The 15,168-nt window shown below is 37.0% G+C and overlaps 1 protein-coding gene across 1 annotated transcript in view; it reads right to left on the bottom strand.

Moving 5' to 3' along the window:
• The window catches only part of MGAT4B (alpha-1,3-mannosyl-glycoprotein 4-beta-N-acetylglucosaminyltransferase B), a 798,965-nt gene that overhangs the window by 476,803 nt on the left and 306,994 nt on the right, over positions 1 to 15,168 (bottom strand). The window contains exon 2 of the mRNA XM_053718640.1: positions 6,565 to 6,744. Within this exon, the coding sequence (XP_053574615.1) occupies positions 6,565 to 6,744 (180 nt within the window). The remainder of the gene's footprint in view (positions 1 to 6,564; positions 6,745 to 15,168) is intronic.

A 15,168-nucleotide genomic window follows, 5' to 3' on the forward strand; every position in this document is an offset into this window, starting at 1 on the left:
ATGAGACTTAAATAATGTGGAGACAAAAGCGACGCCCATATTTTTTAGCGCCAAATAAGACGCCCACATTATTTGGCGCCTAAATGCTTTTTGGCGCCAAAAATGACGCCACATCCGGAACGCCAACATTTTTGGCGCAAAATAACGTCAAAAAATGACGCAACTTCCGGCGACACGTATGACGCCGGAAACGGAAAATAATTTTTGCGCCAAAAAAGTCCGCGCCAAGAATGACGCAATAAAATGAAGCATTTTCAGCCCCCGCGAGCCTAACAGCCCACAGGGAAAATAGTCAAATTTTTGAAGGTAAGAAAAAATGATTAAATCAAATGCATTATCCCAAATATGAAACTGACTGTCTGAAAAATAAGGAAAGTTGAACATTCTGAGTCAAGGCAAATAAATGTTTGAATACATATATTTAGAACTTTATAAACAAAGTGCCCAACCATAGCTTAGAGTGTCACAGAAAATAAGATTTACTTACCCCAGGACACTCATCTACATGTTTGTAGAAAGCCAAACCAGTACTGAAACGAGAATCAGCAGAGGTAATGGTATATATAAGAGTATATCGTCGATCTGAAAAGGGAGGTAAGAGATGAATCTCTACGACCGATAACAGAGAACCTATGAAATAGACCCCGTAGAAGGAGATCACTGCATTCAAATAGGCAATACTCTCCTCACATCCCTCTGACATTCACTGCACGCTGAGAGGAAAACCGGGCTCCAACTTGCTGCGGAGCGCATATCAACGTAGAATCTAGCACAAACTTACTTCACCACCTTTTTTTAAAGTTTGTAAAACTGAATTGTGGGTGTGGTGAGGGGTGTATTTATAGGCATTTTGAGGTTTGGGAAACTTTGCCCCTCCTGGTAGGAATGTATATCCCATACGTCACTAGCTCATGGACTCTTGCTAATTACATGAAAGAAACTTAATCTCCACATTATGCATAAACTCAAATGGAGGATCCTGCAAAACCTTCAGCACCAGATTCAAACTCAAAGGTGGAGAAATTGGTTTAATAACAGGCTTAAAAATACACACCTAAGCCTGAATAAAACCATGAATATCAGGAATATTAGCAATTTTCTTGTGAAACAAAACAGATAGAGCAGAAATATGACCTTTCAAAGAACTGGCGGATAAACCTTTACCCAAACTACCTTGCAAAATTCTAGGTATCCTGAAAGAATGCCAAGAATAACCATATACAAGACACCAAGAAAAACAAGTTTTAAAAAACGTATAATAAATTTCTCTGGTAACTGGCTTTCAAGACTTAATCATAGTTTCAATCACAGACTCAGAGAAACCCCTATGCTTAAGAAAAAAACGTTCAATCTCCATGCCATCAAGTTTACAGATTTAAAATGCTGATGGAAAAATGGACCTTGGCAAAGAAAATCCGGCCTTAAAGGAAGATCACAGAAATGCCAACTGGTCATCTGAACCAAATCCGGAAACCAAAGTCTGCGGGGACAGGCTGGAGCAATTAGAATTGCTGATGTATTCTCCTGCCTGACCTTGGAAATTACTCTGGGAAAAAAAACCAGAGGAGGAAACACATAGGCCAGCTGAATTCAGCATGGAGCTATCAGAGCATCCACAAACACCGCCTGAGGATCCCTTGAGTACCTGGAAGTTTGTTGTTCAACCGAGAGGCCATCACATCAACTTCCAGAAGACCCTCAAAGATCTACAATCTGATTGAACACTTCCAGATAAAGAGACCATTCCCAAAACTCAATATTAGAAGGTGGAAGTGGATACAACTTTTTAAACCCTGCAGAAGGAATATCTTAACTACCAGGTTTAGACCAATCTTTAGAAATAATCACAGCCACAGTATCAGCCACTAAGAATCCTTAGTAGGTTTATAATAAGAATCTAAATGACTGGTAGACCCCTCTCTAGAAACAGAAACATCCTTAATTTCTAAAGTAAGCAAAACCTCCTTTAATAAAGAATGAATATGATCAATGTAAATAAAAAGGAGTAAGAAGCAGGCTGCGGATCTGAGACAGGCCATGATGATCAGGAAAAAAACTCACCCTCAGAAGCTTCATTAACCCTTTATGAGACACAGGAATATTGCTACTTGTAGAAGGCATATCTTGTACTAAATGTTTAAGCTTTCTTGAAGGTGGAATGACTGCCAAGATTTCAAACACTGCAGCCTTAATAAACTCTTTCATGCCAAGAGTGATGTGAGCTGGAAGGAAGTTCAGCATTAGATTGGTTTGAACTCATCAAAACATTAAGATAAGTATCACATAAATAAGGAGGGGAAACCTCAGCCTGTTTACAATAAACATGCTTAATATTGGTAGAAAGATGTTCAGAAACTTCAGCTTCCAAAGCAGGATTAGGGACAGATTCAGAAGACTCCATAGTGAAAAAACACAGACACAATAACCCCAATAAACAAATGAGCTCTTAGGGAATGAGTATACAATACCCCATCCTGGGATCACAGCTACTGCTGGAGGCGCCCAAACAAATGGCTAAGTGTTAAATTGTTAAAAAAAAAAAAAACAATAATAGTCACCTAAAACACTTTCCTACTAAGCTTGATAGCAAGAAAAAACAGACCTGTACTGAAAATATATCAGCAGAGGACATACTATAGGAGTTAACTGTAGACCAAATAGGTGGAGGCAAAAGACAAGTCCCTGTGACATTCTTGGGAGGATAGCAACTTAAATTTTCATGGGACAGAAAAAATAAGGCACACCCTAAACTCAAACTTCCCTCTTGACAAATACTGCACTCTGAAGGGAAATAAGCCTCAACTCAGTCTGAGAACCCCTCTCAATGAAGAAATCATCTGCACATCACCATTCTTCACCTTCCTCTAGTGGAGGCAAAATAAGATTAACTACTATAGAGGTGGAAGAGGTTATATGAAGCTCTTGGTGTTTGGGAATTTTTACCTCCTCTTAAGGCTCGATTTATCAAGCCCTTCGGCTCCTGTGCAATGTTAAATTCCAGCAGCGGGTTGCTGCCCGCCAGAGGAGAGCTGTAGCAGACAGGGGCGAATAATAAAATGTATGCCCCTGTCCGCCCTTACTTGATAAATCGAGCCCTTAGTGGCAGGAAAACTAAATTTATGCTTACCTGATAAATTACTTTCTTTTACGATATGACAAGTCCAGGGATTTCATTCTTACTTGTGGGATATTAACCTCCTGCTAACAGGAAGTGGCAAAGTGCACCACAGCAGAGCTGTATATATAGCCCCTCCCTTCCCCTCAACCTCCAGTCCTATAACCTTTGGCCGAAGGTTATAGGAAGAGAAAAGGAAAGGCTAAAAAGGTGCAGAGGTGACTGAAGTTTACAAAAAATATAAAGAAAAAACTGTCTTAAAAAGAACAGGGTGGGCCGTGGACTCGTCATATCGTAAAAGAAAGTAATTTATCAGGTAAGCATAAATTTACTTTTCTTTTACAAAGATATGACGAGTCCACGGATTTCATCCTTACTTGGGGGAAACCAATACCAAAGCAATAGGACATGGATGAAAGGGAGGGACAAGACAGGAACCTAAACGGAAGGCACCACTGCTTGAAGAACCTTTCTCCCAAAGATAGCCTCAGAAGAAGCAAAAGTATCAAATTTGTAAAATTTGGAAAAAGTGTAAAGGGACGACCAAGTCGCAGCCTTTCAAATCTGTTCAACAGATGCATCGTTTTTAAAAGCCCATGTGGAAGCCACAGCCCTAGTAGAATGAGCCGTAATTCTTTCAGGAGGCTGCTGTCCAGCAGTCTCATATGCCAGGCGGATGATACTTCTCAGCAAAAAAGAAAGAGAGGTAGCCATAGATTTCTGACCCCTACGCTTTCCGGAATAAACAATGAATCATGAAGATGATTGACGGAAATCCTTAGTTGCCTGTAAGTAAAACTTTAAGGCACGAACCACGTCCAAGTTATGTAACATACGCTTCTTCTTAGAAGAAGGATTAGGACACAAGGAAGGAACAACAATTTCCTGATTAATATTCTTATTCTAAACAACCTTAGGAAGAAAACCAGGTTTGGTACGTAAAACCACCTTATCAGAATGAAATATGAGATAAGGCGAATCACACTAATGCTGAAAGCTCAGAAACTCTTCGAGCAGCTTGATAAAATCAAGCGTTCAATCTCCACACAGTCAGCTGCAGAGAAATTAGATTTGGATGTTGGAAAGGACCTTGAATGAGAAGGTCCTGTCTCAATTGAAGTTTCCACGGTGGCAGAGAGGACATGTCCACTAGATCCGCATACCAAGTCCTGCGTGGCCACGCAGGCGCTATCAGGATCACTGAAGCTCTCTCCTGTTTGATTCGAGCAATCACGCGTGGGAGGAGAGGAAACGGCGGAAACACATAAGCTAGGCTGAACAACCAAGGCATCTATCAGTTCGGCCTGAGGATCCCTTGACCGGGATCCGTATCTTGGAAGCTTGGCATTCTGTCGGGATGCCATCAAATCCAATTCCGGTCTGCCCCATTTGAGAATCAATGAGGCAAATACCTCCGGGTCAAGTTCCCACTCCCCCGGATGAAAAGTCTGTCGACTTAGAAAATCTGCTTCCCAGTTCTCTACTCCTGGGATGTAGATCGCTGACAAGAGTGGGCCTCCGCCCAACTGATTATCTTGGATACCTCTATCATCGCTAAGGAACTCCTTGTTCCCCCTTGATGATTGACATATGCCACAGTCGTGATGTTGTCCGACTGGAATCTGATGAATTTGGCCAAAGCCAACTGAGGCCATGTCTGAAGCGCATTGAATATTGCTCTGTTCCAGAATATTGATTGGAAGAAGAGACTCCACTTGAGTCCAAACACCCTGAGCCTTCAGGAATTTCAAAACTGCACCCCAGCCCAGAAGGCTGGCATCTGTTGTCACTATTACCCACGAGGGACTGCAACATTTTTTTTTAACATTGTCTCCCATGTCACATAATGCCCAAATATAAACTAATGATAAATATAATATAGGGATTCCAGTAACACCCCTCTTATTAAAATAGGTTTTACTGCTTACCCCATCCCCATACAGGGAAATAATGCCAGCCAGTTCTGATACACCAAGTCTCCTCAGAAAAAAAGGCTGCACATACCTTAATGCTGCTTGTAGCATGAAACCGGTCTCCACACTGAAGATGTCTCATGGTTACCTTCAGAAGTCTTGTGGGAACCTGCGTGGATCTTAGTTACAAATGCTAAGATCATCAAACCTCAGGGCAGAAATCTTCTTCCATATCCCCCTAAGGAAAATAGTACGCACCGGTACCATTTAAAATAAAAAACTTCTTGATTGAAGAAACTAAAACTAACACCTCACTTTACCATGTCTTCCTAGTATAACACAGGCAAAGAGAATGACTAGAGGTGGAGGGGAAGGGAGGGGCTATATATACAGCTCTGCTGTGGTGCTCTTTTCCACTTCCTGTTAGCAGGAGTTTAATATCCCACAAGTAAGGATGAAATCCGTGGACTCGTCATATCTTTGTAAAAGAAAGGTAATTCCCAGGAGTAATAGACTCTTACCACCTTTATGAAACAAAAGGAGGGTGTCTATACGGCATGTGTAATTTGAGGAGTCATGAGGTCAATGGTTCTTTTTGAAGGATGGGGTTCATTTAAATTAGGTAGGACTTCATTTATTCAATTTCAAACTGAAGGAGGTGATTATAAAGACTGTGGGGGCTGATGGCAAGGCTTGGCTTTAGGTTATGCCAGTGGTGGGGTGCTTGTGTTATTGGGAAAATTGTGTTTTTTAATGGAGGCACCTCCTGGAGGTTCAGGAGAGGGTAGGATTTAAGGCTGGGCATGTAAGCTAAGATAACTGGAGTTTTACTGTCAAGCACCTTGAAATGGTTTATTATATATTTGTATTTATAATAAAACAAGCTGCTGCATTTATAACCCAAAAATTTAAATGTGTGGTGTGTTTTTGGTGGGGGAACAAAGTGCCTAATTTTAGGGTCAAGGATACCAAGAGAACAAAGCAAATTAGATAATATAAGTAAATTGGAAAGTTGTTTAAAATTGCATAGTCTATCTAAATCATCATAGTTTAATTTGGACTTTAGTGTCCTTTTAATAAGTTTTGACTTTACTGTCCCTTTAATAAGAATTCACTTTTCTTATTATGAAGAAAATTGTTCTGAATATCACATTTCCACCCCACACTTCCACACCAAAAAAAGCTAATACTTTTGCATTTAATAAATATGCTGTTTAAAAATAAAGTCACTGAATTTGATGTCCTAGCTGCACGTCTTTTCAAGGTATCCTAATTACCCATTGTACCTGTGTTAGCTTCTATATTGTGTGTTACAGTAATTGTAAAGCTGTCAGCATTGTTAAAAAAAAAAAAAAACAGGAAAGTGAAATGGAATATAAGATACAGTCATAAAATAGAGCCAAATATATTTTTAAACTATAACTTCAGCAATTGCTACCGTTCAGAAGATGTGGGTCATGATTTCATGAATCATGCTGCGACACACAAGGGCAGTTTGCCACAGGGATTTTCCTTGTTTATAAAAACGTGTCTCACCAGATAAGCTGCTCCACGTCCGGTTGATATCTCTCAGGGCTTGCTTTTCAGATATTGCTCTCTTAATTTCATCCAGGACTAAGTTCAGTTCCTTGGAGCGTTTCAGGTTTTCCTGCTCTGCTGCATGCAGCCGATCTCGAAGTGCCAAGAATTCCCTCTGATAAACATCCACCACATCTCCTGTAGATAGATTGGGCACTAATATTAAAAGATGAACAAGGTGCCTGATAAAAAAAAATACGATAAGCAATATATATTATCCCACAATATGTTATTGTGTTCCCACTGGTGCCAGGTGAATGTGTCACTATTAGAATATTGACATCTAAATTGCAGAATAGAGACACATTTAAATGCTATTATAATTCAGAATTTTTTCACATAGCAACAATCGGGGCAAAACAACAGGGGGTGCAGAGGTCGCAATTGTGACTGGGCCCCCAAGGGTGGGGGCCCAGCTTTAAAAAAAACAAAAAAAAACCCATTTTTTATTTTTTTATATATATTTTTTTACAATAAAAAACGTTGACCTGCCACTGCCTGCACTGATATCATGTGAGTGTGACATGATGCTTCACTAGTGTCTCTGACTACAGGGGTTAGTGTTTCTGTTTTACCCATTGGTGTTTATGTGTGTGTGTGTATGTGTGTATGTGTGTGTGTGTGTATGTATGTATGTATGTATGTATGTATGTGACTCTGTGTGTATATATGCATGTATGTGTGTGTGTATGTTTGTATGTATGTATGTATGTATGTATGTGACTGTGTGTGTATTTATGCATGTATGTGTGTGTGTGTGTGTGTGTGTGTGTGTGTGTGTGTGTGTGTGTGTGTATGTATGTATGTATGTATGTGACTCTGTGTGTATATATGCATGTATGTGTGTGTGTATGTTTGTATGTATGTATGTATGTATGTGACTGTGTGTGTATTTATGCATGTATGTGTGTGTGTGTGTGTGTGTGTGTGTGTATGTATGTGACTGTGTGTGTATTTATGCATGTATGTGTGTGTATGTTTGTGGAACCAGCAAATTACAGACCTTATTACTACAGCATGGGGGGGCGGGGGTAAACAGTGTCAGTCTATACAGTACCACTATATACAGTACGGGGGGGCTGGACCATGTCACAGACTACTGTGGTCACTTTATAAAGTACTGGGGCAGGTAGGGTCAGGCCAGCCATCTCACCGACAGATTACAGACTGTGTCACTAACTCATTATATACAGTACTGGTGGGTTAAACAGTGTCACTATATACAGTAATAGGGGGTCAGACCATCTTACAGACTGTGGGCACAGGGTACCTCCTTTTGCAGACATGTAATCTGATACACATTTTTTTCTGTGTTAGATGTAAAAAAAAAAAAAAAAAGATATGTATCAAATTCACTTTTTTGGGGGGGTCGGGGTGGGGTTAGTTAGATTCTTGCACCTGGGCCCTGTGGTTTCTACTTATGACTCTGGCAACAATCACAATGTTTTAACTCTCTCTGTGCTGATGGCCATTCCTTTATACAGGTAAGCACTATATAAACAGGCATTTTGTGAGATGGCACTGAGAAGGTCATACAATAAGAATGTCAACAACTACTGTAGCAGCACTTTCTGACACTGCTAACTTTAAAGGCACTATTTAAAGGGACAATTATTTATTACAGCAATTTATTAATATGCGAATGCTCACTGGTAACCTCTTGTTAAAACCCCACAAAACAGTTCCTTAGCAGGGTTAAAGAAATAGTAAAACACAGTCATCATCAAGGACTGTAAAGCAGACTAAGGAATTAGCAATTTAAAATAAGTAGTGTTTTTTGTTTTCATTTTGTTTCTTTTAATTGCAGTATAATTTATATTTTTAAATCCTTCAACTTACATTTGTCAAAACAGACGGTTGCCACTTCTTTAACTTCTTACAGTTAAATGTGTGGTAAACCTCAGAATATTAACATACAAAAACCTATAGTTTATAGGCAAGGAGAAATAGAATGCTCTTTGAGTACAGAAATGAGAAGTATTTAAAACTTAACTTTTAATTATAGCCTTACAAGAAATAAAAAACGGCAGCTCTGAGGAAGTGTAATGTGAAACGCAACCGCGTCAGGGGCACCTTTACTTTTTAACTGCTCTCTGTTTGTTAAATCTTAATAATGATACAATCAAAAATGTAGGGTAGGATGGGAGAGTAACTGAACCAGGAGCTAAACGGTTCAGCAGTGTTGTGCTGGCCTGCCATAGAAAATTAAAAACACTTCTCTGTCTGATAACCCTACAATGTACGTCTAATTGTCATTAGATACAATGTTGCATTACTGGGATTATTTTGGAGAATACTGACAGGGAGATTGTTATTGAGCTTTGCCTTGGATAATCATCTAATGTAAATACTGAATCAGTTCACTTAAATGTGCTCCTAAAATATGATGGCAGTGCTCCCTCCCGGTTCAGTTATCCTGCCATCCTACCCAACATTTCCTAAATCTTGATCATATCGTTATTAAGATTTAACAAACAGAGAGCAGTTAAAAAGTAAAGGTGCCCCTGACGTGGTTGCGTTTCACATTACACTTCTTCAGAGCTGCCGTTTTTATTTCTTGTAAGGCTATAATTAAAAGTTAAGTTTTAAATACTTCTCATTTCTGTGCTCAAAGAGCATTCTATTTCTCCTTGCCTATAAACTATAGGGTTTTTGTATATTAATACAATTAATGCTCTCAAGCACACTTTTAACTGCTCACCTCCCATATTAAACTTATACAAGGTCAGCCAAAAGCTAACTTAATAATAATCTATTCTCCAATAAGGACCACCTTTATCTTTATCAGTAAAACCTCAGAATATGCTGTATCGCCTGCTTTGTTGTTGTTTAAAATCCCTTTATAGGGACACAGTCATTATTTTTTAAGTCAATTTTGTATTTATGCATCAGAAATTTTTACTGCCTTGTAAAAGATCTGGATGCAGAATAAATATTTGAAAAGCATGTACACTTTGCTAGAAAAATATGCCTTGTTTTGCTAGTTCGGGTCAACCTCTTGAATGTTGATTATGTTATTTCCTTTGCTGTGGCCAATTATGGTCAGATATAAATGTACTCCTGCATGTATTAACCAATCACTTTGCAGCATGTAGGAATATAAGGATTCTAAAGTCTACAAAACTACAGAATGCACTCCAGCTTACCTGAAGGGAAAGGGGGGGTGAAAACACATTTTGGGCTAGATTACGAGTAGAGTGCTATTTATCGATCCCGCTTGTGCGCTAACTACGCTAGAATTTGGAAAGCACGCATATTACAAGTTGAAAGTAAAATGTTTTCGCACGAATGCTAACATGACGCGCACAAAAAGCCGAATTTGGAATATCACGACCGCGTTTACATATTCCCCCATAGACTTCAATAGAGTGCAAAAAGTATAAAAAAAACTAACACCTTTACTCGCGCGCAAACCTAATTGCATTTTCTCCCCGACATGAAATATTAATATTTCACATTTCAATGTTCTTCACATAGCAGAATATGTTCCATTTATTCATAAATACATATATATATATATGTTTGGTACACTCTCTCTCTATATATATATATTTTATATATATATATATATATATATATATATATATATATATATATGGTACACTATCTCTCTCTCTCTCTCTCTGTATATATATATATATATATATATATATATGTTTGGTACACTCTCTCTCTCTCTCTCTCTCTCTCTCTGTATGTATATATATATATATATATATATATATATATATATATGTTTGGTACACTATCTCTCTCTCTCTCTCTCTCTCTCTCTCTCTCTCTCTCTCTATATATATATATATATATATATATATATATATATATATATATATGAATATCTTATTTAAAAATACTTAGAACATATTCACCTATGTGAAATATTTACACTACATACACAGTTAAACACTTAAACATGAATATTGCATAAATATGATTTTACATTGTTTTAGCTACTTGTCTGCAAAGGGCTTCCATGCACTTATATTTAGACATGTATATTTATGACTATGTATCTCTATGTTAAAGACCTTTGCAGTCCTTTTTTTCCTAACACCTACGACCTCATATCATTGAACCCTTATAACTTTTTAAATAATTTATTTTTTTAGAAATGTTTATCAAATGATTTATCTACAATAATCCCCATCGACTTTAAGAATAAATTGTATAGAAAAATCATTAGATAACTTTTATAAAAGATTGTGATAGACCCCATAGTTTTCTGTGAGTTCAAATAACAGCATTTTCTTATTGCATTACAATGTCCATTTAAATTAGCAGAATTTAAATGAGAACATTCTTCATGACAATAGGACACCTTGGTGAGTTTACTCTTTTAGAATCTAAAAGGATACTGCTAAGTTTACCATTTAGGATGTGAGAGGACCTATAGCGCTTCAAAACAGTTCTCTAGAACAGTGTTTTTCAACTTCACTCTTCAGAGCACACCAATAGGCAAGCTTTTCATTATATCTAAGCTAGAGCACAGGTGAAATAATCAGCTGGTGGGTGAGAGGTTAGTAACCATGGTTACTGATCAGCTGATTATTTCACCTGTGCTCTTGTTCAGATATCATTAAAATCTGGCCTGTTGGTGTGCCTTGAGGACTGGAACTGAGAAACACTGCACTAAAATAACTAGAATTAGAAAGAAAGAAAAAACACCCCTTCAACATTAATGTTATACTAAAGTGTGATGTACAGCTTCATGAATCAGCATTTAAAGGGACACAGAACCCAATTTATTTCTTTCATGATTCAGATAGAGCATGCAATTTTAAGCAACTTTCTAATTTACTCCTATTATCAAATTTTCTTAATTCTCTTGGTATCTTTATTTGAAAAGAAAGATTGTAATATTAGATGCCGGCCCATTTTTCATGAACAACCTGGGTTGTTCTTTCTGATTGGTGGATAAATTCACCCACCAATAAACAAGGGCTGCTCAGTGTGCTGAGCCAAAAATTGGCTGGCTCCTTTGCTTAGATGCCTTATTTTTCAAATAAAGATAGCAAGAGAATGAAGAAAAATTGATAATAGGCGTAAATTAGAAAGTTGCTTAAAATTGCATGCTCTATCTGATTCACGAAAGAAACAATTTGGGTTCATTGTCCCTTTAAGGATAATAGGAATTGTAGAGATTTGAGATCCTAAGAGGTAGAATTGTTTTTTAATTGTTCACACTTTCACATCTCTTGCATGGTAAACCACTCCTAAATAAATATTGCATAGCACGGTGAAATAACATATAAATAAAATATCATCATTAAGAAAATCAAAGAAAACTTCTTAAAGGGACACTGAACCCAATTATTTTCTTTTGTGATTCAGATAGACCATGCAATTTTAAGCAGCTTTCTAATTTACTCCTATTATCAAATGTTCTTCATTCTCTTGGTATCTTTATTTGAAAAGCAAGATTGTAATATTAGATGCCGGCCCCCCATTAGATGCAGGCAAGGGGGAAAAAGTTACATTTCCATGATACAGTATAAATGTATTTTTAAACATAGCAATTCTTTGCTACTTGTTTTATCAGAAATGATTAACTAGTGCCAGTGGCATCAAAAGACAGACTGTGACCACCAGACAGTCAAGGAGATGTTAACGTATCTAGTTTTACAATTCTCAAAATACATTTTCTTCTTAATCTGTGGAACATTAAAAAGAAACGGCACTGCACCCAATAACCCACAGAGCATGCGTTCCAACAGTTCCTCTTTAGGGCGAACAGAATCTTTTTAAAGGGACTTAAAATGGAATAATAAAATTCCCATTGAAGTTTCATGATTCAAATAAAGCATTCAATTCAAAAACTTTGCAATATATACATTATCAAAATGTGAATATTCTTTTTGTATGCCGACGTTCTGAGGCTTTTATCTCCTATGAAGCATGTGCAAAAAGTGTATAGTATACAGGTACATGCATTTTGTGTTTGGCTGTCACATGATACGGGGGGGGGGGGGGGAATTGGATTAACTTTGAAATTTGCCAAAAAATATTCTACTGTCATTGCATTGTCTTTTTATTGTGCATTTGTCAATTATTCAATTCTACTGTATTTAGTGGTCGTTTAATAAAAACAATTTTTAAATTAAAAAGTTAAAGATTTATATCACACTTAATAAACTATTGAAACGGTATACAAATGAAATATAACTAATGTTAATTTATGATTGCAATGAAAATTATACACAATTATATGAGACTGTAACTTTTACACAATATAAATTATTATGACACTTTTACATCCCTTTAAGAGCCCCATTAATAAAGGGGTTGAGGCACCATTGGCTGCAGGTTCGCATAAGCAAACCTGTAGCCAACATTTAAGAAGCAGGTGGAGAAGTGGTTTAAGAAGCAGCAGTCTAATAACCACTGTCATGTGGCGTATGTCAATCCCTGCAGACGTTTCTGACCGGGGAGACTGACAACCCTAGCTCGCATGAAAATAATGTAATATATATATATATAGTTATATATCTGATACTGTTCATGCAAAATACACATCTATACCTATAATAATATATAAGTATATACAGATATATATATATAAATATGTATTTAAGAATAAAAATGGCATTTTGCTATGTGAAGAACAAATATTAATATTTCAGGTCAGGTTTAGCGCTCTTGAATATACAGGGTCAGGTTAGCGCACGAGTATGGGTGTTAGTTTTTTGCTCTCTATTGACTTCTATGAGAGAAGTTAACATGGCTGAAATATTTTTTGCGTGCATTGAGTTTACGCTCACACGTAAACATTTTACTTTTTACTCAACTTGCGAGTACAACCCAATGCATGCAAAAAGCTTCTGTCTATCAGAGTTAACGCGTGAGCAGGAGCAATAAATAGTGCTCGGCTCATAATCTAGCTCTTAATGTGTTACTGATGACCCTTTTTACCCACTAGAGTGTATTCAATTATTTACAAATAGTGGCTTTACCTTTATTTTGTTATTTGGAATAGCTGCTTTTGCTTGTTGAAACTATACTGAAAATGTAAATAATTTCAAATAGCTATAGAAAAGATATGTAAACATGAAGCAGCACATAAAAAAATAACACTTCAAGTGTGGGGGGGGGGGGAGAGTTCTCCGTTCTGGCAAGATAATCTAAGCAGTCATCAGCACTGTGAAGGACCTCAAACAATTTTATAAAGGCAATTTTAGCTGTTTAGCTCACTATGCAGGGTTTTGGATGAGAAGGAGAGACGCATACATTACAATATATAATGCTTAAAATTAAAAAACAATATTGAGTAATTTGCCAGTAAACTTTTGATCATCAGACCCTATGAGTTGAGTTTATGTATAAATAAAGAAAACAACAATGTCTATTTCATATACAAAATTAAACCTAAATTATTAATTTCCCATACATGTTATACTAGCTAGCATAACAATTAATTGGAAACACATTAAGGGGAAACCAATTTTATGGTACAGTGTTTCTTTAAGATCTGTTCTTCTAATAATCCATGAACAATGAAGTTGAGAACACATAGGGAATATGTGTGGTGTTGCCATCTACAAAGTGCAGTGGTCTGTGATGAAATATATTATCTGGACAATTGATCCAAAACAAACACGGCATAACATATATTATGCATCAATCAAATTGACTTTGTCATTGATTTTTGAAGGAGGAAAAAAAAAACTGCACATTGAAATGAATGAAGAATTCAGGCACCTGTAACAAGATTCTCTGCAGTTGGTGTGTGATCGCCTCTGTATAAAACACTTACTTAGAACATTCTGTTTTCATTTAGAGTACACCAAACACCATATATGGCTGAACACTGGCTTTCATACAACTCTGAAAATAGTACTAAACATAAGCTCACTACACAGTATTGATTACAACCCTGTCCTAGCACATGTTTATTTAGAAAAAGAATATATATATATATATATATATATATATATATATATATATATATATATATATATATATAAATAAATAAAAACACATAGAGACACCCAGCACTCACCAGCAAGCTCACAGCTAAGATAAAATCACAACTGGAAAGGTTAGTTACCGCATCTGGCCAAATGGGAAAATCTCAGGTACCACGTCAAGGTCCTTTCCACTGCCTGAGTCCCTAACACAGCCACACCATGCGAGCTTACAAAGCCAAACAAACTGAGAACAAAGAAGTGTTAGGGACTCAGGCAGTGGAAAGGACCTTGATGTGGTGCCTGAGCTTTTCCCATTTGGCCAGATGCGGTAACTAACCTTTCCAGTTGTGATTTTATCTTAGCTGTGAGCTAGCTGGTGAGTGCTGGGTGTCTTTATGTGTTGTATTACTTTTTGTTTGTAATCCCCCTTATTTCTTGCACCCATTCCGGACTGGGGTTAATTGCCTGTGGCTCTGGTGATATCACAGCTTTTTTGGAGTGCTATTTAGCACCCAGGGCTGGGATGTTGCTGAGTCACTGGATGTGTACCTGGTCCGGTCTTGGAGTGCAGTTCCCTTCCGTGTTTTATATAAATATATATATATATATATATATATATATATATATATATATATATATATATATATATATATATATA

Source organism: Bombina bombina, chromosome 6, assembly GCF_027579735.1.
Source record: "Bombina bombina isolate aBomBom1 chromosome 6, aBomBom1.pri, whole genome shotgun sequence".
Classification (NCBI taxonomy): Eukaryota; Metazoa; Chordata; class Amphibia; order Anura; family Bombinatoridae; genus Bombina; species Bombina bombina.